Below are 24,329 nucleotides of genomic sequence, written 5' to 3' on the forward strand. Positions count from 1 at the left end.
TTTGCCTTTATGATTAGTCTAAAGGGGCCAGAGGCAGAGAAAACAGACTATCATTCTCAAAACAAGCATATTGACCATATTGTTGTTGGTCCTGGATTAGTCCATAAAAATCAGGGTCTGAATGTGATTCCAGTTATTACACAAACAGGACCATTAGTCATAATGTACCGTTATGAAATGGCTGATTTTGACGTGTTAGCTGCATGCACAACTGCCAATGACCTCATTGCGCCATGAAAGCAAGGCAGGTGCCAGATGTCAGATGTCCAAGGAATGTCCTGGAAAACCCCTATCCCACAAACACAAATTGTACATACTCTCTGCATAAAAATGAAAAAATGTTTTGTCACTTGAATCAAAATTTGCTGTATATCTTGACTTCCTCATACTTTTCCAAAGGATTAGTTTGATCCCTAAACATTCATTTTATTAGCATATTTCATTTTATATGGTAACGCATGAGCACAATGTCCGCTATCTTCACAACAGCCTAACGGGTGCGGTGATCCCACTGTTGGCGCCTGTAATGATGGGGTCTACCGCCATTAAATTTGACACTGTGTTTGGGCGTTAACCTGGCTCCTGCTTACCGCTAATTGATTTTTTTCACCATTAGTACAAATGGTGCATTTTCTTTGCTTGAGTTTGGACACGCAGAACAATCCAGTAGTCATCATATATTCAAATCCATAAAGTAAGTGAACCAGTAACATCCAGACAAGGGGGGAAAACAACACATTATAAAACTAACAGGTTTCAGCATCAGTCATTACAAAGCCAAGTTACTCACTAAAAACACTGACTTGGTTTCTCCCCACTGCTCTGTGATCCTAATTAAAAGTTTCTCTTCCCTTCATTTCAGTGACCACGTCATGATCCTCAGCTAACAAAGGACAGATTAGCATCATTTGGATTTAGCAGCAATAGTGTGAAAGGGATTTATATTCAAAGAACGTGTCAACAACTTCAACTGTTAAAGCAAGACAGCTAAACCCACAGTCCTTAATATGTGTGAAAACATTTGGCTAAGGAGATTAAGAAAGGAACTATTGCTCCTCAGGAAGTGTGTGTAAAACAAACTAAAAGCAGTCTCAGTTGGAATCATTAGGACATTGAAGAGAAACCTCTAAAGATTTCTCACCCACACACACACACACAAACACACAGTTTGCCACAGTGAAACCACAAAGCCACAAGGCCTCGGTATAGTTCAGTAATACTTGTATGAAAGCTTCATCGAATGCTTTATTGGCCCCGCAGAAGTCTATTCTTTTTACTGAAGGTCTTGATGGAAGTCATCCTCTGCTTTATGGATGTTTTAATTAGACGTTGGGAATCAAGGGAGGAAAACCATCTGTTGTCACACTGAGAGAGGAATGCCTCATCATTTGGCCACCCTCTGCACCCATCCTTAATTTCAGACAGATGACTGTCGCAGGTCTTCAGCTGCTGTACCCAAAACTGCTGCAGGGCCAGTCATGAGTCAGCAGAGCGCCCACAGCTGAATTTCTGTCCCATCAGTCATGGCTGCAGGAGATTCAAGCCCACAGCTTTGCATGTCACTCCCTTCTCACTGCTTCAGTGTTACCCCACCTAACACGCACGCAGTCCAAAATAAAGCTGTGCTTTCTGGCACACTGGCACTCAGGTTGGCACGTTAGAATATGTAAAGCGGAGATAAAGCTGGTGTAGAGAAAGAGAGCGCAAACAACGCTCACTTCAAGGTGGAGCCTGAAAGACAGGAACATCCTCCAAGATGACTCGCTGTGATAGCAGAACAATAGCTTTGATAAAATCAGCGTTTGACCAAACCACTTCTCTGATGTTTGGATGTTAAAGGAGAGATGTGATTAGAGTCCAAGGAGGAGGAAATGCATGACACACTCCTTTCACTCTTAGTTAACAGAAATAACAACAAAGCCTTATGTCACATTGGCACTTATGACTGAAATAAAGTGTAAATGGACCCCAGTGAAAAGCACTTGTGTTTTCCACATGGTGTTTAAGTGTTTGAGTACGTCTGGCTGATTATGACAGGGGGTTAGCCAATGTGGATTAAGGAAAACAACAAACCTCCTATAAACCTCTTTCCTGTCATTGACTAACTGCGTAGGGAGACAAACAAACTGTTCTTTGACTCAGAGACAAAGACTCAGAAAATTCTGATTATACACTCGCCTCCTCAAACGACTAATTCTGCTTATGAAATAGCCATGACAACTGCGGTTGGAAATCGACGCTTTGAGCCTGACACACTCAGCTTTGGAGCCAAAACTCGATAGAAACGTGAACAAATCCTCTTAACAAAAACAAATTTGGTTTATGAAGGGGTGTGATGGCTGTAATCATACGAGAGGATTGGAAGGTTTTAATATAATGTTTTTACAAGGGAATAAGTGCTAGGAGGCTAACGCTAATATCTTCTACTTGCTTTAACTAGTTGATTGGAGGTTTATCTTTCCAACAATCAAGTCAATATCTGCTGATAACACAGGACTGTCAATCTTTTGGCTCAGCTCCAAAGTTCTACAATGAGACAAATAGAGAAAGAAATAAACTCTGTTAAGTTAAAGAAATAGGGTAATGTCCTTTCCATCTATTAAAATAGAATAAAACTGAAACCTTGAGGGAAAGTGAAAGCATTATTCACACTACAACTTGCACAAAACAAATAAAGAACGGTTTTAGCCATCCTCTAAAAAGACTGATTTGTAAAACGAGCTTGCCCTTCAAAATAAATGTCTCATCTAGGGCTGCAGCTACCAAATATTTTAGTATTCGAGTATTCTACTGAAAATCCCATGGATTAATCGAGTAATCGGATAAAATACATTTTTGTTCAGTTAAAGAGCAGTTCTTTTTCAAATAAAAATTTTTCTCTTTAAGAAATAGAATTTTCTGATACAGCATGTCAGTAAGAGCACTTGCTTTGGTAGCTCCAAAATTTGTAAACACACTTTGACACGTTTTTTGTACATCTCATCAAATGTTGCAGACCCAAATGGCACCCGTTTCATAGAATGACCCACTAGTCTCCAAACTCCAGAAAAGAAGCTAGATTTGCTGCTAGTTGCTATTTTGTATAAGTGGTAGCTTGAGGGGTCTGAAAACTCTCTTAATATGGCCTCAGCACTATTTGAAATACCACTCTTTGATCTTTTTTAAAATTAAACGATTCCTCGAGGCAGAGAAAATTACTCGAGTATTTTTTGTAATCGAGTACCTCGAATCATTCAAGGAATCGTTTCAGCTCTAGTCTCATCACTTTGGATAAATAGCATTTTCTGGAAACCTTGGTGTTCTGGAGTCAGATTAAAAGCGCCCTTCATAGCTTGACACTCCCCTCTTTACTTGTCTTTAAACTTTGATAGGCGTAATCAGAATGTTTGTGTGACTTTTGTCACTGGTGAAAATGATAAATGACCATTTTTTGCTTTAATAAGTCACTAAGGGTATGTTTTCTCAGCTTTCTATTTTCCAGAGGAGCAGAAGATGCTTTCACCAGTGTGTCCTGGATAACCCGAGGAGCGACAGCTGGCAGTGACATCTTCAACACACACTTATTGCCCATTGTAAAAACCGTACAGAAGCTCATACAGCCAGCTACGAATAGCTGTGGTGCCATGATACCCGGGGTGCTTCTCCCCCAGTTGCTCTGAACTTGAGACAAATATTCACAAATGTGCCCCATGCCAATGTAAATGACCTAAAGCCTAATGAAGCCAGAGTGGACTCATACGAGCCAGGAAGCCAGATTGGAATTTGGGCAGTCATGCACATGTGCCCCTTTTCCCAGATGGTGATGGTAGGAGCTGACACAAGGCGGAGGAGAGCGGTGTGTTGGTGGAGCTGTCCTGAGCTGAACTAGGCAGTCAGGCTAAACCCCCCTCCCTTCCTTGACCATTTTATGTGCCGCTGCAGTGTGGAGGGGCACAGAGCCAGAGAGACAGCCTTGATTCAGCAAAATACCCTGACCCAGACTAAACACGACACAGGCTAAACACAACAAGGGTTTTCCCTCTTGGAGAATCTTAAGCAGCTATCATTTTTCATGTCCGACGACCCTTTACCAAAAATCACACGGATTACCAGTGATCAGTTACACAGAATGATCTGATTTTTGAATTGCTGCCAACTGTAGCTGCAGCTGCTCCTGAAGGGGTGCTGCAGATAAAAGACAGCATGGAGGAGTGTTCTCATAACTGGACAATAAAATCAGAGCTGACACTAAAAAGATGGATCAAACTGTTCAGGCATGACAAGAGAAAATATCAGACAACTTCAACAGGAGGAGGGAGGACGGAGTAAAACTGCAAACATCTGGTTTTTGGGGTTTTCCTGATGTGCATTATAAAACCGTCCGTGATACATAAACAAGAGCCTGAAGAGCATAACGTGATGTCCTTAGAGTAGAGCCAACCTTCTGCAACATCAGCAGATGTTACATCTCCTGAAATGACCAAAGGGTTAAATCAGCAACTCCTCAGTGCAGATGAAACCTAAAACCTGTACAAAGTCAAATTATTGCACCTACTTTACCTCACTGTAAGACAGACATCTTTGTTTTAAGCACTAACACAGTGTCAAAAGTTCAGGAATCCTGTAAACAACGAAGCATCCTGCAGAACAAATTTCAGCAGTGATATTAACAAAGCTGAAAAATACTCCACTCGTCTACCCAACAGTCCTTGAACCTGAGAGGCTCTAAATGCTACAAGCTGTCAAAATAACAGTTTAAGGTTTCTCTGAGTACACTACAGCTTCAGTACAGGCGTTTATTCTTTCAGTGGTTATTATGTAAATAGCTTAGTGATTCAGAGGTCATCTAGAGTGTGCATTTATGGAAAGTAACCCCTGTGTTCATACCACAGGGCCTAAGCAGGAGGCCTAAAGAGGATGCAGAGGGACTCAGGGTTGTTTTATACTAATAACCATGTTAAATTCCAACTCAGATTACCATTCCTAATGAGCCGTTGTGACACTTCCTATTAATGGGGAGGGATGACGGAGAATGAAGGTGCTTTTGATTCATCTGCTGTATTATGTCAGTCAACTGTAGGGGTGCAGGAAGTCAATCACTGGTTGCTGTTATGAAGACAATATAATAATTTCCTTCTACTTTTATTTTTAGAATCAATGTGAGGTTACTGAAAAATAAACAACTCATGATTTATAACTCAAAGTCCTTCAACAGAAGTTTGATTTTATCTGCATCTATTTTGAAGACGGATAACACAAAGTAACAATGTATTTATTGATACCAGCTGCAGAAAAAAAAACACAATTAAACTAAGTTGTATCTTCCTTTTTTTGAGAAAATCTAACTAATGGGATATTATATCAAAATCTTGAAGGTTCAATATGAACAAAAAGACCTGCTCCAGTAGTACAATTCTTAACTTTCCTCTTTTGATAACTTTCTTATGAATGAACCCACTCCATCAGTTTGGTACTGTACTGGTAACTGGTATCTGGCAGAAGAAATCTGGAACATGTACCGTAAACCTTCACCCTGACAGTTTGTACCCTCCGAGTTTTAGCTCAAAAAGTTTTAATACCAGACTTCATATGCCAGGGTGGCAAGTGAGCCATCTTTTCTGCGATTTGACAGGTGGTACATGTGCCATAAAATCTCATAACTAAGGGAGTGTTTTTGTCTAATCTTTAGTAAAAAATGTTTTATTGTTTGTACCTAATTTAGGTCACATTCACACAACAAGTCCAGGAAATTGACTTATTTTGAGATATGGGCGATAGAAATTAGACCTGCTTGTGAAGAGTAGAAAAGAAAGTCTACCAATGGGGTAGGACGAAAGAAAATCAAACATTTTAGTGTCCTGAGATAAGGACATTTTTCCAATTCAAGAAACATAAGGTTTTTTTCCTTATTCACTATAAAATGGGCAACGCCCCAGCACCTTTTCCTGCAGCTGTTGCTGAACAAACCCAAAACCCTGTTAGCTCTCATCCCCTACTGTTGCTGTGTGCCTCTGTGCAGGGGCGTGTCCAAACTTTCAGACTGGGGTGGCACAGTGAGGGCAGTGACATAGGATGGGGTGGCCAGGCCAAGATGTCAGCACACAAATTGTAAACATGCATCAGTCAGTCTAATAAAGCTGAAGTAGTTTTTAAGTCCAGATAAAAAGATAAAACTTCAGATTGCTACAACAGGTGAACCCCCACCCAACCCACCCCTCAAAAAGGCTGTAAACTTAGGGGAACACCATTATCCCATTGGCTTTTCAGGCTTTATTTTTGACTTTAAATACACTGAAATTATTTTTTTAAAGGTGTAAGACAGAAAAATGTGCTTAGTTCTGACTTTTTGAAGTGAGGTATTTATACTTTTGAGGCAGAAGAAGATGAGCATGAAGACGATAAGTAAAACAGCCTACTTGTACTTAAATCACTCATGTCTGAAGTGGTGTTTGTTTTAGACATAATGAATCTTATCCTTTGCATTTGAAACACAAAGTAGCTTCTTCATAACTGTTGATTTTGATGTCAGACCGTAATATTTTTATTTTTCCAACACATATTCTATTAAACGGCAACTTTCCAACAAGCCTGTTTGTGCTGCTGTATCCCACAGGCTAACCTGCTGTGGCTCGAACATGCTTGTCCTCTTTTCCTCAGGCTCTTTCGCTGAGTGACACAGGAGCGCAGGCATGCCTGAAGATGAGGCGACTGACAAAGCATTGTTAGCTACAGCCACTGGGTCTGACTGCTCCTGCCTCCCTGGGCCTCTTATGCCAAATGGCCTGTAACGAATGACCCACTTGAGCATCTCTAACTTTCTTTTTCCCTTCTTGCTGTCAAGAAAGTATTGTTTTTAGCACTTTCCATGTTAATCCTCAGGTTTACACCATGCTTGGAAAACATTATGCTCCCAAACCATGGTAGTATCTCATCCACAATCAGGGCAAAGTCCTGCGTTTAGATAGTGACCTCGTGACTCACGCTATCAAACATTTGCTGGGTCTATTTGGATCAAGAAGCTCAAATCAGCAGACACTCAGAGACGTCAGCTTCACATCACTGGTTCTGTACCATTGCCAGCACAGCATTCACGACCTGAGAAGCAGATTAATCTACAGTTCAACAAGCCCTCTGCCAAATACAACAGATAGGTCTGCAAAAAAGGTCAGAAGTAAACTCTGTGAGTCTGCACACAGCTTCCAACACAGTGATAAATCTCTACACACACCACAGCCAACAGAAACGTGTAGTTCTCAAAGTTTCAAAGAATTTAATCCAGTGATGCAGTTGAAAATAGAAGTGTTTCTTCCCGACAATGAAAAAAAAAACTCTCAACAGGCATCTTTCTCTCAGATTAACATCCCTGCCTGAGCCAGGGCCATCTGTGTTACGCCAGCAGCCTGGCACAGAAACAGAGATGTGGGGGAGATGGTTATGGGAGGAAATAAGGGAAGAGAGAGAAAGAGAGGGAGGAAGAGAGGCAGAAAGAATAAACAGAGGACGAGATTAAAATATCTGGGCATAAAAAAAGCCATGTGACCAGTGGAAGGAAGGAAAACAGTGGAAAATCACAAGTCATATCTCCTTCTCTTGGTCCTCTACAGACAGCACTGATGCCATTCTAAGCATAGCAGAGCTGGTGTTATGTACATGTGACACCAAAGTAAATAACTCTGAAATCTGCACTGAATGTGACTGAGATGATCCGTATAAATGTGGGCAGTGTGGGTTCTCAGATCAGAACAACAACCTCTACAGCAACTCCTTTCATACCACAAAATAACATTACACATGCTGATGAATCCCTCGGGAGTTACAAACACTGACGTTCTCCTTCAGACCGTCAATAAAACATCTCATTTGCTGCACTACAATAAAAAGTCTGCCGGCTGAGATTACTACACCTACTCAGATTTAAGGCGTGTTCATTTTAAAGCATCACACGAGAGATGAGGCAACCCTGAACCAACGTCAAATGAAGGCCTTCCTTTCTGTTTTCTTCACAATACAAGCAAAAAAAAGCATTTAAATCTGCAAAAACAAGAAAACACAAGGAGCAAATTGCAGATTAATACTAAAATTACCAATGCCTATATCATTTATTCAAACAAATTAATAAGAAATATCTTCCTTCTAGCTTTTTAAATGTGATTGTTTGCTGGTTCTCTCAGACTTTGAGATTCAGTGTTAACTGAATTAGTTTGATGTAACTAAATCAGGCTTTATTTTATTTCCATTATCATTTATTCTGCTCGTTTTATTCCAGATTATCTGGTAAATCCATTAAACAATCAAGAGAAATTAAATTTTGCTAAACAAATTCTGATAACATCATCTCTCTCTTTTTTTTTAATGAATGGAGCAATTTCTCTGCAAAAGCTGCTGCAGGACTCTGATGATCTTGATCCAGATTTCTGAAAGCCACTACAGCTTTTTTCATATTTTTTTGTATTATTTAAAAGGAATGGAGAAAATCTTTAGTTGATTGAAAAAAAGGTAACATTTTAAAAACTAGACGTTAGGAATGCACGATAATGAATTTTTGCCGATATCTGATATGCCGATATATCGAAACCCCTTTTGGCCGATACCGATACCGATAATCTCAAGTTTGTTTGGTTTTTTTTAAGTAAAGAAAGCTAAGTCTATCCTGTACTGGAATTTATATGTTACTCTTATTGTGACAATCTTATTTGTTTAAGAAACACACATAAAACAAGACAAAAAAACCATTTGATTTTACCATAAATAAGAAATGTATTATTTTTTCAAACTCAAGACATTCAGTATTGAAATACAGAAAAATAATTTCTTTAGATCACATGAACTTTAAATGTACAAAGCATTTTTAAACATAACCAAGTTGCATTTGATTATTTTAGAGCTACTGTAACAACCTGGTGACAGACACAGAGCTCTGCAGTGCAAATAAATGAAGTGCTACATTTTATTTAAGGAGCTTATTTTTCAGATGGAAAATAATAATAATCCTAACTGAATAGCACCTTATCGGCTGTGCTTATCGGCAGAAATTTTCATATCTGCCGATACCGATAAACGTGTTTTTAAGCTTTTATCAGCTGATACCGATTTTGTGCATCCCTATTTCAAACCCTAGTCACTCAGATACACAATGGATGGTCCTGAGCTGCCTAGAAACCCAACAAACCAGAAGCACTTTAGTGAAACACACAGATCAGCTAAGCTACGTATTGAGCGTCTATGGAAGAATTTGGTATTTAAAAAACTTTGCATGAGTGGCAACATGGGAACATGTGAAGCCTTTGAATTGTGATTTACAGACTGACTGTCCACTAGAGGGAGTTTTAATGTTACACTAAGGGGGAATAAAACACAGTGGATTGCTTCCTGTTCCACATCCTGAGTCTATTGCAGCTCAATGTTGTGAGCCTGTGGGATTGCTCATCGCTACTATCAGCCTGCATGACATCAGCATGTGAGTGAAGTCATCGTGTCTCTCAGCTTTTATATCTTTGACCTGTTCCTTGCAATGGCATGTTATCTGGGAAGCTCTTTCTCTGGCTTCAGTGTGTCACTGCCAGTCATTCAGAACATGTTCAGCCCTTTGTTTCTTGAAGTGAGCATCATCTGTTCTCTCAAACGCCTGATGTTGCATGTTTCCAGTAGCCTCTGGATGGGTTTTCATTGAGCCCAAAGGACCGCCACATGATACCCAGCAGGCTACAGCACACTTCAGCTGTTTCCTGTCTGCCTGCCTCCTGTTGCACAGAGGGAGGGAGGTAGGAAATAGGATTGCTTGAAACATGCAGGAGCACTGCTGGGACAGAGCACATAAGCATCTCGTGCAACGTCTGATCTAATTACTATGCTCAGGGTCACCGCGTCATCAGCTTGGCTAATTACTACAGTAAAGGAGTGGACAGAAATAAACCACTGAAAAGTGATCATCAGCTATTTCAATCAGTGTAGTGAAAGAATGATAAATCACAGTGCAAGTTCTCATTTTTCAAGTCATGCCTACTGTAGTCCCCCTTAAGCCTCCTGGGATAGAGAGGGAAGGAGAGAGAGAGATTATCCTCCTTGCAGTCTCAAAAGGACGGAAATAATTAGTTAATACCTTTGCACAGTCTAAGCTGCTGATTTTCCTCTGTCTGGGTAATGCAAGACAAGATAGGCCCTTCTTGTGCATCTACGAAACTGCTGATGGTTCAGCTTCAGTATCTCAACGTCAGCAGCCACAGCTTGTCAATCACTTTCCCTGTGTAAAGCATTTAAAATTTAGTGGTAGCCCATTTGCAACTTACTGGATGCTTTCACTTGACACCGGCTGATTGACAGCTCCCTGAAGACATGCCTATCATACTAACATCATGTGTGAAGCCTCTTCGACTGAAAGGGGAGCTCCCAAAGGGGGCATCCTGCTAGAGTCAGGCCTTCCTGACTCACACACAGATGTATGTGATGTTGTTGTCATGTGAAAGGGAAGCCCACGCCCTTCTGCAGGTTTAAGGATGGTGGTGTGTGGTTGCTTTAGTTTCAATGAGAAACTTTCATTAAAAAGACAGCTTTACTACTTTACCTGCAGCTCACACCAGGCAACTTCCACCCAGGTCTCTGTATCCAGACCCTTGTAGACCGTCTTGAAGGACCCTCTTCCAAGCTCGATGTCAAACTTGAGGAACCTTCCTCCTGGAGATGTAGAAACTGCTTTCATCTCAGCCTCCTCCTCTGTCTCCTCACAGGGTGCCTTGAGAGTAGCTTTACCAGAATCATTGCAAGTGAGATTTAAAGTATCTCTACATTTCTCCTTCTCCTCATCAGCACTGGCACTCTCTGTTGCGCTGTCTTTATGCCCTCCTTGACTCTCAGTGCTTGAACCTTCTTGTATCCCACAAGTAGTCCCCCGTGTCCTGTCCACTATTGTTCTCAGATTTATATTCACGATCTTACTCCTGTTATCACATTCAGGAGCTTCAAATGTCTGCTCATCTGTGTCCGAAAACCACAGACTCCTCCTTATGAATCTCTGGCGAACACTCCTCTGGTAGCTTGAAGAAGGATATGCGCTGGGGTCACTTCCACCTCTCACTAATGAGTCCACAATATTGACATTTCCATCACCCATGGCCTCATACATATTTGTGGCCAGCTCACGTTGAGAGTTGGGTACAGATGGATATTTCAGTTCTACGGAGTTAGAATTAGGCTCCGGATCCATGGTGGTTTCAAAGTTCAGTTACTTTAGTTTCCAGGTCATTCTTGCCATGACTAGACTTGCCAAGCTGCAGATCCAGAGATGAGTACCTGCAGCGCCCACTCGGTGACGCAGTTCGCCAGCAGAGGCCCCTAACAGCACCAGGAGGGATGGCACAGAGTGGATTGCATTTTAAACCAGGAGCTGTAAAAGAAACGTTACCAGTCAGTAAAACAGAACTCACTATTTTACTGAGGGTAAGACAACACTTAAGCTACTTTATTTCAGTGTTATGTTCATTGGCTTCAGCTTTTAGGGAGTTTAAGGAAGTCAATAAAAGCAGGTGGATGACAAGCCCACGAGTTTTAACATAGCAGAAGCCACCAATGAGCATGCGAACGAAAGAACTAGCAAGCAGCTTTTCAGTTAACGTTAAGTTTGTAGCTTTTCTAGCGCTAACGGTTGTTCCACATTGCTAACTCGCCTTTCTAGAAGCTTTAGGTGGCGTTCAAACATTGTATGACACTTAAATTAAACAAAAATGGGACACGACTTACCTTCGTGAAAGCGAATAAAACCGACCAAACAAGCTCGGTTAAACTCACAGGAGCACAAACGACAAAGAAAAACCTGCCAGGTGTAAAATAAGGGAGGAAAAAACTCGCTATCCGTGGCCGTTTGTCCAAAGAAAAGGTGGACCATTTAACGCCCTATCTGTGTTTTATCCCCATTTTCACACACAGGAGCCACCAGCACGACTGCAAACAAATTACGTTTCAACTTGAGTCTTTGCCCGCTAAAAAAGCCTCATTTTGGCATTAAAAGGACTAATGTGTCGAATTTATATCCTTTGAAGTCCTCGCATCCTTTTCTTCATCCGTTGCAGCTGACGATGCCGAGTCTCTCCGTAGCAGCTGAATGCGGAGCGTGTAGTCAAAGCCCACTCGGGCCGCTCAAACACTCGAGAGATTTGAGTTTGCCCCGGTCATCCCCTCGGCAATTAATTCACGCGGACAACTGTTTTGGCTTGTCATCGTCTCTCCTCCCCATTGCAGTTAACACCACGGCGAGGTACACAAATATGTTTCCCATACAGCTCGCTTGGTTCCACGCCCCTGGAAACGACTTGAGGGACCGTCCAATAACACGACACGCTGGGAGGACACCACAGAGAGCCCCATCATGCTCCTGTTTTCAGCAGCGAGAGTGACACATATCTAATGTGGAAAACTGGACAAAAAAAGGGTGAGCAAAAGACAACGCACTTTAGATGGTCATCCCCTCCACTGAGGCTGCAAACGCCTGCAAAATCCCTCTCACGCCCTTTACCAACTCGTCAAATCACGTGTCTCCCTCTCTCACACAGCTGAACAGAAACAGTCAATGGTATTTTTTAATTAAATATTCAACATAGCTTTGTTGGGTATAGCTTTAACTGCTTGTGAAAGTGTTTCACTGTCGCGGGCTAAATAACTGTAGGTCCCGTCTTCTTTTTTCCCTACAACAAGACACTTTGAATCTCAATTTCTCGGAGCTGCAGCCTGCAGCTGAGGCGCAGTAGCAGTAGTACATTGACACAGAGGAAAATGATGATCAGCAGCAGCAACAGGGGGAGTGGGACTGAGGTAGGATATTGAAACCGTTTTATATAGAAATCAGGTAAAACCTGCATATGCTTCTGTGTATTTCTACGAAATACAATGATACATAGATGGATGGGTGTATTCATAGATAGATGGACAACTGAATACAAATTTGCATGTTTGTAATTTTGTAATTCTAAGAAAAATATTGCAGCAGTTGTGCCAACTATTGTAATTTTCTTTCCATCACTCCTAAAGCTGTTGTTGATGTATTTGTAAGGTGACTGGGAAACATTCACAGTGGTTCCTGCATTTTTATGCCACTTTTGGTCTCTTCTCAAATTCCAGATCATCGTGCCCATATAACAGAGAACAAACAATGAGGGAGTTATGTCAGATTCTCATAGAAAACAATATTTTTGTTACATTGCAAAAGAAATATTTTTTGTGTCTAGTTCAAGCACGCTGCGAGGTCAGATGACAGTCTGGATCAGTTGAGGAGTGAGGCATTGTTGGCACCTGAGTGACCTTATAAATAATGAATGCGCTCCTTTGTTTCCACTTCAGTGGCCGAAATGAGCACACAAACACTTGCACATGCAGTTTTACTTTTACATAATGTCACAGAAGTCTGTGCTATGATTCGATTGTTGCAGGACAATGATTGTTTGTTGTGTTTTATGTAGCGATCAGAAGCTGCCATTTGATTGGTAATTACAATACAGTAGTTTGAAGATTCATCTAGTTTTACAAGGCAGGGGAATGGGCTTCACTAGGTCATCTCCTGGTGAATTTACTGATTTAACAACATCATTTACATTCAGATAGATGTGTGTGTGTCTGTTTGACATTAATTTGGATGTGTGTTGTGTGAGTGTGTGCATGTTTGAGGAAGAAGTGAGGAGGAAGAGAGTGAGACCCTGAATGGCAGCCAGAGATAACTTCCTTGTGATTGTCAAAGCTCAGCCAACAGATGCAGAATGTAATACCCTCACGCTCAATAAAATGAACAACTGGTCTCATTTACAATGTGTCTCCTACCACTGAGTCAATAACAAGGGAATCAATCTATGGTTTGATTCAGAGGGTAGATCTCTTACGTTTAAATATAAGTACTGCTCTTATAATGAAATCATATCCCATGTCAGGTTTCATTGCATCCAGAGGAAATTCATTTTGCTTTTTTCCTGATGATGATGACAACATCCGGATCCAGAAAATGTTTTATTCTTTGAGTGCCATAGTGGAATAGAACAGTTATGTTTGCTTTGGACTGTGTAAGGCTGTAAAACTAAAAGCCCTACAGAGAATCATGGAAATTAGATTTACAGTTGGGTCGATCCTCATCTGGAGGAGGGCCAGAGTTTGAGGTGAGTGAGAGAGGCAGGCTGCTGATAGGACATGATGGATGGAGAGCAGAGAAGTGCTGATGTATTAGAAAAAAAAACACAAAAGAGGATGGGAAACACACACCCAGGCATTCACGGTTGCAAGTTCATTTGCTTTTCATCGTGACGTTGACCAGCAGCAGGTCCAGTTAACTAAATTATACATGCAGGGTCTTAAGTGATGCCTTGCTTTGTTGCATGGCGCTTACCACACGCAGATACAGAACACAAATGTCTGATGACATTCTCACAGCAGCTGACAAGCAGGTATTTAGCTTAGCGTTATGTGAAGGATGTGGGAAAAGGGCAAAAATTTGGGATTATGCATGAAAGTTGAATGAGTTCATTTCTGTTGCTTGGAAAAAAGCCAAAACTTTAGTTGATCTTTGGATGAGAGAACATTTTATGGTTCAACAAAGGCTGAGGTATAGACTCAGGAATTCAGGATTTCAAGCCTGTTCTAGAACTTGCTTATAGACAGATGTAGAGATAGTTATTTATGATGATAGACTTTCTATGATTTAAATGAGTCATGTTTTAGATGCCCCATGCTGGATTGATACTTAACTTTTAACATTATAAGCTTTTATTTTTTTTTAAATAACTTCATATTCCATTTATTTAATTTTAGATGTATTTTTGTATTTTTATTATCTAAATTAACTTAAATAAACAGTAATTGTATATTTTTTTTATTAAAAGGTAGTTTTAGTATCAATATAATAGTTTTTAAGTTCTTATCTGAACTCTAATAGTTCATAACTATGATCATAAATCAACTCTATGTGTCAATTCAACAGTTTATTTTTTTATTCGTCAACATGTCGTCTGATTTAGCAAACTGGACTTCATGGTTTAGCAAGAATAAATAATCACAAAAACAAAGAGAGGAACCTTGAACATTTGCAGAATGACTGACGTCATGAGAACCTTTAGATTATGAAAAAATTACAACAGATAGTAAAAGCTGGGAGACTAACAAGTGCTTTGTCTCATAGGAAAACAAAAGATGGGGATGATATGTAAATGTGAATCGTCTTTTGTGTTGTTTTATTCAAGTTGAAGTGCAGTCAGCCTTATTTGAATGCATCCTTTCTCTTCATGTCAACAGCGTGACGTAAAAAAATCCCTATCTTCTTATTTTACCTATCTGCTACAATTAGTTGTTTCATGCTTCAAGTCATGTGACACAAGTAGACAGGGGACTCCTTACAGAAGGTTTGGTGTGACTTAGCAGCAGTCCTTTAGTCATGACCTTCAATAATACAAAGCTCTCAAACAAGATCCCCCCCACATTTTTCTTCATTTACTGTCAAACTTTGTTGAGAACTCATGTTTGGTGCTTTGCAGATATTCTGACTCCATCCAGTGATCTCACAACATCCTTGACACATGGTGTCAATGGTCTGTTGACTTGGGGATACAAGGAAGTCCTTAAAAAGCCTGCGCATGAGACCCTCGTCATGACAGTGCACCTTTTCGAGCAGGAAATCTAGGGAATCATATTTTAAAGTCTAATGAGTCTTATCAAGCGATAAGGATTGTGCAAAAACACATAGGGATTTTTTTGCTGCAGTTCTTTGAGTTTGCAAAATGATTAAACCCAAAGTAACGGATGTGCCACCAGATGTAGAACTAGGACAGTGAAACATGTAATCTATGACCTAATGGCTTATGAAGAGAAGTAAACACAGCTTGTCCAAAAGTGATCACAGGGTTTAGGAAAAAAATCGGAATAATCACCGAGTAAGCACAACCCCCACGACCACACTATCTCTGTGGTTTGTACTTCCCCCTCATACATCAACACAACCATACCATGTGATTGTTGTGATTCTACTAAAGACATTGTAATTCAGCTGTAGCCTACCCTGTTGCAAATTAGAGGGTGCAGCTCTTCTTTTCCTTCTTTTTGTCTCAGCCCTGAGGGAAGATGGTTCGTACTAGCTCTGTGGTTTGGTTAATCCCTGACAAACTGAGCTCCTTCAGCGGCAGAAGAAGCAGCAGGGGCGTGTTGTGAGGTAAAAAAAAAAAAGCTAAAGGAAGGCTTCACTGTCGAGGAGGAGACTGTGAGCAACTACTGATTATTCATGTTGGGAGAGTCTCTGCGTGTGTGTGTGTCTGTGTGCATATGCAGCACCAGGCCTTGACTCGACCAACCTTCAGGGAAGGTGCTCAGGTGGTGGTTAAGAAAGGCTGAATAGTGAGCAAAAGTGGATGTTCATTCAGCAGCAGTGCCCAGAATGGAAAACGCCTTTTTTCATGGTTTTCAAAGAGGTTATATCTGACGTTTTGCAGCTTCTTTTTTTTTTTTTTGCTATGCGAGCAGAGTCCACTTGGATGGCAAACAGACACACAAAAAACTTTGCTCTGCTTGTGTTACACAATCCTCACCCACACAAGGATCACCGTATTTCAGAATTCAACATAAAACTGATTATTTTTTTTCTTTGATTCCTTCAATGATCACTTGTTGAATACTCCTCGAGGACATACAGCTGAAATACTCCTCCCGAGCAAAAAAGTAAAGAAATGCTTCACAAAGCAGGATAAATGAAGCCAGCTATAGCTGTTGCAGAAATTTGCACTTGATCTTCTCAGTTCATTTACTGAATTCACTCTTTGATGCTGCTTCAAGGCACAGAAACATCTGAGCAGGCTACTGCAGAGTGCATGTGATCATCTGAGACCTCACCCAGAATAAAGACTCAAACATTGCACATGATTTGTTCACAATCACCTCATTTGAAAGGGCTTGTTGACACTCTTCCAGTGTACTTTTGCTGCACTAATAGCTTCTTGTTATGCTAATTAGTTCAACATGATAACCAGATCCTCAGCATCAATGCACAGGAAGCACAAAAATTGCTGCTATCATCAACAACATGCTGCTGCCTTGTTGCTCTGCAGGGACAACAAATCAGCAGCACTGAGCATGCACGCTTTTTTTGTTTATTTCCTGGAGTTTTTCTTTCAGGCGCTCATCTCAAAGCCATAAACGTTTTATCTCCATGCCAGATACTTTCCTCTCTCCCTCCAGGCCTCTCATCCAGATGCTCAGCCCAGCGGCCCCTCCCCTCTGAACATGAACCACTATGCCAATAAGAAGAGTGCGGCACAAAGCATGCTTGATGTGGCTCTGCTGCTGGCTAACGCCTCCCAGCTGAAGGCAGTGCTTGACCAGGGTCCTGACTTCGCTTTTTACACCCCCATCGTTGTCCTAATCAGCATCTCCCTTTGTCTGCAGGTCACAGTCGGGGTTCTGCTTATCTTCATAGGTGAGAAAATAAACAGAGCCTGCTGAGACCTTTTGGTGCCTTTGTTGTCTGGTGAGAATCACAACCTTTGCTTTGCTTTTGAGTTTCTTCTCCCCCACCCTTTCTCTCCTCTGCAATGTCAAGTCCACTCCCAGCCGACAAACAGCTCATTACCCGCTAGCTGTAACTATGGCAACTCATCTGACTTCAGGTCAGGGGTCAATATGTTTCTGTGCTGCAGGGTGTCAAGGGAAAATTGTCAATATGTCAATGTGCATGCTTTATGTGTCTTCAAGTAAACAGACAGAAAGGAGAGAAACAACACTTTGAAGTACCTCTCAGTCACATGTCTGTATGATGATGTTTTCTACAATCAGCATCTGGGGTTGGAAAAAAAACATCTAAAAACTGGTTTATATATACATGGTAAAATGGTGTGTCTCAGGTTTAACTTCTATTCAGCTTACTAAGAAAAAAAGCAGGTCAGTGCTCATAAGTCAGGTCATTCTGACTCATTCCTGCTCCAGCAAGAGGAGTAAATAAAGAGTGTGTCATGGGCCTTGCCTAAGTATCCTGAAACATGACAACTACAAAAACAAGACATTTCCCTGTCAGCAGTCATCTGGAAAATGATAATAATCTGCTGAGAAAATTGCAAAAAAAAAAAAAAAAAAAAACTTCTCTAAGCTGCTTCTATTAAAAAGGGACATATCAGAACAGCCCTTGTAATCTGATTGGGCACCACAAGTGACACCCCAAAATCCTTACTCATTGTTGGTCTATTCTGGATGACGGGTTTGTATTGAAATAAACTAATTGGGATGTTTCGCACCTACTAAACCCAAGCTTATGTAAGTACTCTATATCATCACTTTGGATAAACATCTTTTACTGAACCCTTTAGGAATTAAGATAATTACAGCTGAATTTGGCTTTCTAAAGTAGGAGCACTTTGAGGGTGGGTGAGGGTTAAAAGAATCACCTTAAACTCTTCTTTGGAAAAATAAATAAATAAACAAACAGTTTAAAAGGAACACAGTGAAAATTTGTCACTTCGTGTTTGTTTTGTTATTTTTGGATGCTTTATAAAATGAGCCCAGTTTGGCAATCTTTTTAGCCTGTTGGGCTAAATTAAAAACAATTAAACCAAGTTATGAAAGACTCTGCCACATGCTGTATGGCTGTTGTATGATTTTGGTAAAGACTGTAGATTTTTTTCTTCTTTTGTTTAACCATTGTGTTAGTATTGCTGCTGTAACAGCTGTTAATAAATAGAAAAACACAGCAATTGACCAGCTAAAATTTTGTTCCTGGCTCTGATCCTGTCCTGAGGGGACAGGGACCTGTGTCCTCTTAAGGGCTTTTTTTCTCTAAAAAACAAAAAAATTGATGCTTTCTTTCTTTAAAAGCAGAAGTCTTGCATATCTGATCTGGAAGGCTCCAACATTCCTGATCTGAATTGCATCAAGAACAGGGTACAGGATTTGCTACTTTTTTGCACTCTTTACATATCAAAAAAAAAAAAATTATATCGTTGGAAAGAAAATCCCATCTGTCTTAAAAACATGCAGTCTTACAGAAATCAATGCTAGAAAATGGTGCGCTTTTGTGTCGCGTTTTAAGCTTGATGTGTCAGAGAGAAGGTCAGTCAGGATGTTAGTCATCACACATTCATGAGGGCCAAACCTCCGCCTTCAGCCAAATCCCCTGTCTCCCTGTCTCTACTGGCCCCCCTACCACACACACACACACACACACACACACACACACACACACACACACACACACACACACACACACACACACACACCTCCCTGCCTCCAGAATATCAAACACATCTCATTCTTGTCACTCTTCCTCATTTTTTTCTGACTGCCCACTTCTCTCCTCTTCCCCTCCTAAATTCTCCTCGCTCCCTCCCTCCTTCTCTCTCCTCGGGATCCAGCTCTGTCTAATGGAGTCAGTGGTGCGTGATGTGAGTGGCCTACATACCATCACCGGCCTCCCCAACCCCTGTCCACCCCAGCCCAGACACACACAGGCGGGGTCCTTACACCGCTTAACACTTGGTTATCTCGCGTAAACACACACACACTCAAATAGAAACATAGAGCATGTGGCTGAAGAGTCACACTGTAAACACACCCCACACTCACACACACACACACACATACACACACATACACACACACTCACACACACACATGACGGTTCCACAAGTACCACAAGTTGAGTCATTAACACAGTTTAGATTTTTTGTTTTGTTTGTCACTTTTTGATCACAGGGCAGAGATTAAATGACACAGATAAGGTAATTCAAGAATTAAGTATTTGAAATAAAAAGTTAACCCCTTAGTTTCCTTTTTTTTTCTTCTTTGATATTACTTTTTATCCAGGTGAGTTGGACTCTATGATTCGACCTTTTTCCAAGAAACTTTCATGAAACTTCCAAAGCAGAAAACAACTGCTTGAGGATTTAGGATCAGCATTTGAGACTGCATGAAAAGAAAATTTCACATCATTGTGAAACTGAATGATGATGAGCCATAACATTACTACCACTGACGGGTGACAAACATTGCATCACTTATCTTTTTTTTCACTGTCACCTGATAATGAGTGAGAAATTCTAGATATGAAGGGAACATTTTGTCTTCAAAGTTGATGTGTTTGAAAGCATGTGTTAGGATTTGAGAGAGTTTGCTATGAGCTACATGGGTGGGTCAGAGTATTTCCAAACTGCAGCTCTAGTGGGTGATCCTGGTCTGCAATGAGCTGTACTTACCAAAAGGGGTCAGAAGAAGAAAAACCATTTAACTGGTGATACTATTGATGCCCTTTGGGACTAAAAGCTGGCCCTGTGTGGTCTGTTCCACAAGAAGAGCTGCTGGATCTGATAGAAAAGCATGTACTGGGCTGTGTAACTGCAGATCAGTCAAGGCATCCATGCTGACCCTTCTTCCCAAGCTGGAATCCCACAGAACAACAGACGAAGACTGCCTCAGGAAACATGACAGTGTTACCCTGGTCTTCAAATTCCCCTGATCTCAACTCAATCCAGCGTCTGTAGGATTTTCTGGAGTAAAATTCATGGAGGATCCACCTTGAAATGTCCAAGGCTTAAAGGATCTGCTGCTAACATATTGATGCCAGATACTACAGCACACCTTGAGGTCTGGGAGAGTCCATGACTCCTCTAGCCTGGGCTGCTTTAACCCTCACCTGGTCTATGGAAAACCAAGCAGGTGGTGGTAATGTTATGGCTGATTTGTTTTTAAAACAGGCAAACCAATTGGTCTTTATGCTTACAATTAGTTAAAAAAACAAAAAACAAAACATAAATTAACTTTACATGTACTTTAATCTAAAAATTATATCAAACTGGAAGCCTTTCCATTCCTGTATGGATCTGATGCTGGAGGCTAAATAAGGAGATGTACATAGTTTTCTTTAGCCCTTATCTAGGTTCCCCTATCTAGGCATTGCTAGGCCTTTTGCTGCAGCTCTCTCTTTTTTGTTTGTTTCTTGTAGTTTTTTTCGTCTCTTTTTTGTACCCTTTGTATTTGGAGTGGATCATTACTTTGTATGGCTCATTTGTTGGTCATGGACACCAATCTTTTTGTGGCTTCAGTGATATTTTTACTATTTTTTCTCCTGTGTTTGTCTGGGGATCCTACATGTAACCATGGCTGCATTGTTCACATGTGAACTCAGTTTGCAGCCTGTAGCATGTCAATGCTAACTGGTGTAAGGCCCGATGTCCTCCCACAAGGTGAGGAGAAGGAGGTGAGGACGACGTGCTGGTTCTCAGGTGTGAGCTAAGAAGTGACGACGTGGACCTGTCCTTCCATCCATCGTTATTGGGAACATAAGATCTATCTCCAATAAAATGGACAAGCTAGCTGCGCTAACCCAGCAACAGAGGGGAAACCAGAGGGCAGAGTAGCATCATGCTATTCACAGACATGGCTAACAGAGCTAACATCAGACACCAACACCACATTGGAAGAGCTTCACCTGCTGTGAGCAAACAGGATCCAGGAGTCAGAGATAGAGCACGACTGAAGAAGCTCAGTCCTGGACCCTGTGGAGGTGGAGGCTGGCTGAACTGGAGAATGATGGGCAAACTGTCATCATCTATTTTCTTATGGACCTTTTTGCACTTTCTATACACTTTCTGGCTTTTGTTTTCTTTATTGCTGCTGTGACTTCAATTTCGTTGTACTTGTTACTATGACAATAAAGTTTTATTATATTCTATATTCTATTCTATATATGTATCTGTTAGGGAAACTTAATAATAAAACTACATTTGATGTAATTTTGTAAGATGTTACATAAGGTCCATCCTCTGCCAGTGCTTAAAAAGAGCTTTATTATAAACAAACATGACCTTTACTAAAAATAAATTTGATTAAGTCTACTATAGACACCTCTTTAATATAACCTTATACTTTGTCATGACAAAATATAAAAGTTTTAGTTGCAAAAGAGATTCATGTCAGTCTTTCACCCCCACCAGCCCCTGTCAGAATGTAACATTTGATCCTTTGCAATTTTGGTGGGATCACTGATGGACATGCACCCAGAGCTAACCATGTATGGCTTTGTGGTTTTCAATAAATCAGTGTATATTGAGTTGGCCGCAGTCCCGGTATAAAGTGGATTACTGATGTTTAATGAAAAAAAAATCATTGAGTGTTTCCTTGTTTTGTCCACAGTTAAATGGGACCTAAATGATGAGCAGAAACACTGGAGGTTGGACGTCCTGGAGGACTTGGCCACATGCCTGGTTTTTATCATAGTGGTTGTGAACGTCTTTATTACAGCCATCGGAGTCTAAACACAGGGGCTGAGCAGATACACACAGGTATGCTTTCCCCTTGATCACAATTATTCTCTGTCTTTCTCTCTGGACAAAGTTGTTTTTGTCTCCTGTCTCACTGTGCAGTTTTCTCCAAAGACACCCATGTACTCAGCACTTTTTGGCCCTCACTTCTCCTGACCTAAACCTCCACAATCCTCCTACCTGACCTACAAACACACTGACCTCTCCAGGCTCTCAGAGAATTTTCCACCGGAAAACAACACAAAAAGAAAGAAAAAAAATACAACAGCTGGCTCATTTACCAGAAAATCATTGTCCTGCAAACTGCTGCAGGCACACAGAAAAATAGAGCGAACGAGAGAGAAACAGCAGAAAGGACAATGGGGTCTGGTGCACAAACAACACAACATTTGTTTCTGATGGATAAACAGGAAAGTGGAGACAACAGCAGTCCTGCACATGTGACCTCATGCTGTCTGTCTCCGTTTCTGCCCTAGAGTGACCTGAAGCACTGCCAGACTGCAAATGCCCGGTAACACACACACACACACACACACACAAAAATGGAGAACAGGCTTCAATTTTTAATAGCTAATGACGTTTGCGCAAGATGTCATGTTTCCTGCCCAGACAGCGGACCAGGAGATTTCAGAGGTCAGCTGAGGGAATGTACACAGCAGAGGGTGTGCCAAAAGTGAGTCAAAGCGCAGTCCAACTCCAGAAGGATAAACCTTTGGGACACATCTGTCCGCAACCACAGGCCACGAGCCTAACATGACATTAAAACAATGTTTGGTTGTGCCTCAGTTCTCTGGGCAAAGCCAGCATGTGTTTGTGGTTCCCTGGACCAGCATCTGATGAGTCAGTCGACACAGCAGAGTCCAGAAGAAGTGCTTGTTAAAATCTAGGCCCTAATTAGACCGTGTTTCAGCCGTGTCAACCAAACCCCAATTAGAGCAGAAGCAAATCCTCAGTTAACACACTGGAACTATTCAACAAAAGCAGTTTAACTTCTTCTACATCATCTCTAAAACACCTGAAGTAAAATCAGACACTTTTTATGATTCCTTCAATGTGACTGTGACAAAGCACCTTAAAGATGACAAACCAACGTCACAATCTGATCCTCTTCCTCCTCCACAACTATCATTGGTAACCGTGGAAACAGGCCGACGAGCTGAGAGCCAGATTGATGACACACGCACACACACAGCTCCACTCAAGGCAGATCTGTAGACTGATATAGATACATAATGTATGTCTGTGGCGGCTCCCACTCTTCTGGCCCCATCTCAGTCGCAGCTCAGCGGGTGTCTCGCTTCAGAAGATGTTGTTGATTAAGAGGAAGTTTCAGCTCATTTGAAGCAACACTCCTAATGGGATTCAAGTGGGTACGATGGATCCAGGCATTTAAACTGGACAATCACTCTGGTGACACTTCCAGCCCCTTTGAACACCTCCCCCTTCCCTCCTCTTCTGCAGCTGTCTTTGGAAAGGAGCAGGAAGCAGGAAAGTGTGGCTCAAGTCTCTGAAGATGAGACACCTCAGCTCTTCAGCAGAGCTGTATATAAAACATCTTTGATGTGACTGTTTTCCCACTGAGTCATCATTGAGAATGATACTTATAAGGGCATCAAGTGCAGATAAAATGCATCTCCTCTCCACGCAGGGCTATATTAAGTAATGAACAGCTGGCGTTATTAAGACCACTCCATTCATTCAATCAATTTATCATTATTCATTTATGTTGGTTGACACTGTTATACTACACCAGAACATTTTCCATCCTTGGTTCCCACTCATTTTCCACTTTGCCACACTGAATGAAGAAGCAGTGCCCTCTAGTGGTTCATTGATGCTCTAAGAGGGATCGTAATAATCTCAATTTCATGTCTCCAGAGCAAAGTCTTGTCCTTATAACAAATAAAATACATACTGTGCTCTACTTTGTCATTACAGCTCCATTGTATTATGATTACTTGATGTATTTGATGTGTTTCTTTCCATTTTTAACCAAAAGAAGACAGAACTTTGGGTTGTATTTAAAATATTTTGTGCTTTATTAGAACAAAGTTAACATCATAATGGTGCACTCAAAAAAAATTAACTTGTTGCCCA

At 41.0% G+C, this 24,329-nt stretch overlaps 2 protein-coding genes across 10 annotated transcripts in view; one reads left to right on the forward strand and one right to left on the reverse strand.

Moving 5' to 3' along the window:
* The window catches only part of LOC141799709 (serine/threonine-protein kinase WNK2), a 43,720-nt gene extending 31,362 nt beyond the window's left edge, over window positions 1–12,358 (reverse strand). For all 7 annotated transcript variants that reach the window (XM_074682024.1, XM_074682025.1, XM_074682030.1 and 4 more), the window contains exons 1-2: window positions 11,713–12,358; window positions 10,541–11,359 (exon numbers count right to left, since the gene is read on the reverse strand). In XM_074682024.1, the coding sequence (XP_074538125.1) occupies window positions 10,541–11,179 (639 nt within the window). In that variant the 5' untranslated portion in view covers window positions 11,180–11,359; window positions 11,713–12,358. The remainder of the gene's footprint in view (window positions 1–10,540; window positions 11,360–11,712) is intronic.
* LOC141799710 (ninjurin-1) lies at window positions 11,292–24,022 on the forward strand. 3 transcript variants are annotated; one of them, XM_074682031.1, is made up of 4 exons: window positions 11,292–11,412; window positions 17,167–17,404; window positions 22,105–22,253; window positions 22,335–24,022. In XM_074682031.1, exons 1-3 carry the CDS (start codon window positions 11,326–11,328, stop codon window positions 22,224–22,226), a joined length of 447 nt encoding a protein of 148 aa, XP_074538132.1. In that variant the 5' UTR covers window positions 11,292–11,325; the 3' UTR covers window positions 22,227–22,253; window positions 22,335–24,022. The 3 variants fall into 3 exon arrangements, with proteins under 3 accessions (XP_074538132.1, XP_074538134.1, XP_074538133.1); XM_074682033.1 differs by lacking the exon at window positions 11,292–11,412 and adding an exon at window positions 12,293–12,400; XM_074682032.1 differs by lacking the exon at window positions 11,292–11,412 and adding an exon at window positions 12,685–12,780.
* The last annotated feature ends 307 nt before the right edge of the window (window positions 24,023–24,329 follow it).

Source organism: Halichoeres trimaculatus, unplaced genomic scaffold (genome assembly GCF_033239565.1).
Source record: "Halichoeres trimaculatus isolate MK-OKI-2021-1 unplaced genomic scaffold, fHalTri1.1 fHalTri1_scaffold_11, whole genome shotgun sequence".
Lineage (NCBI taxonomy): Eukaryota > Metazoa > Chordata > Actinopteri > Labriformes > Labridae > Halichoeres > Halichoeres trimaculatus.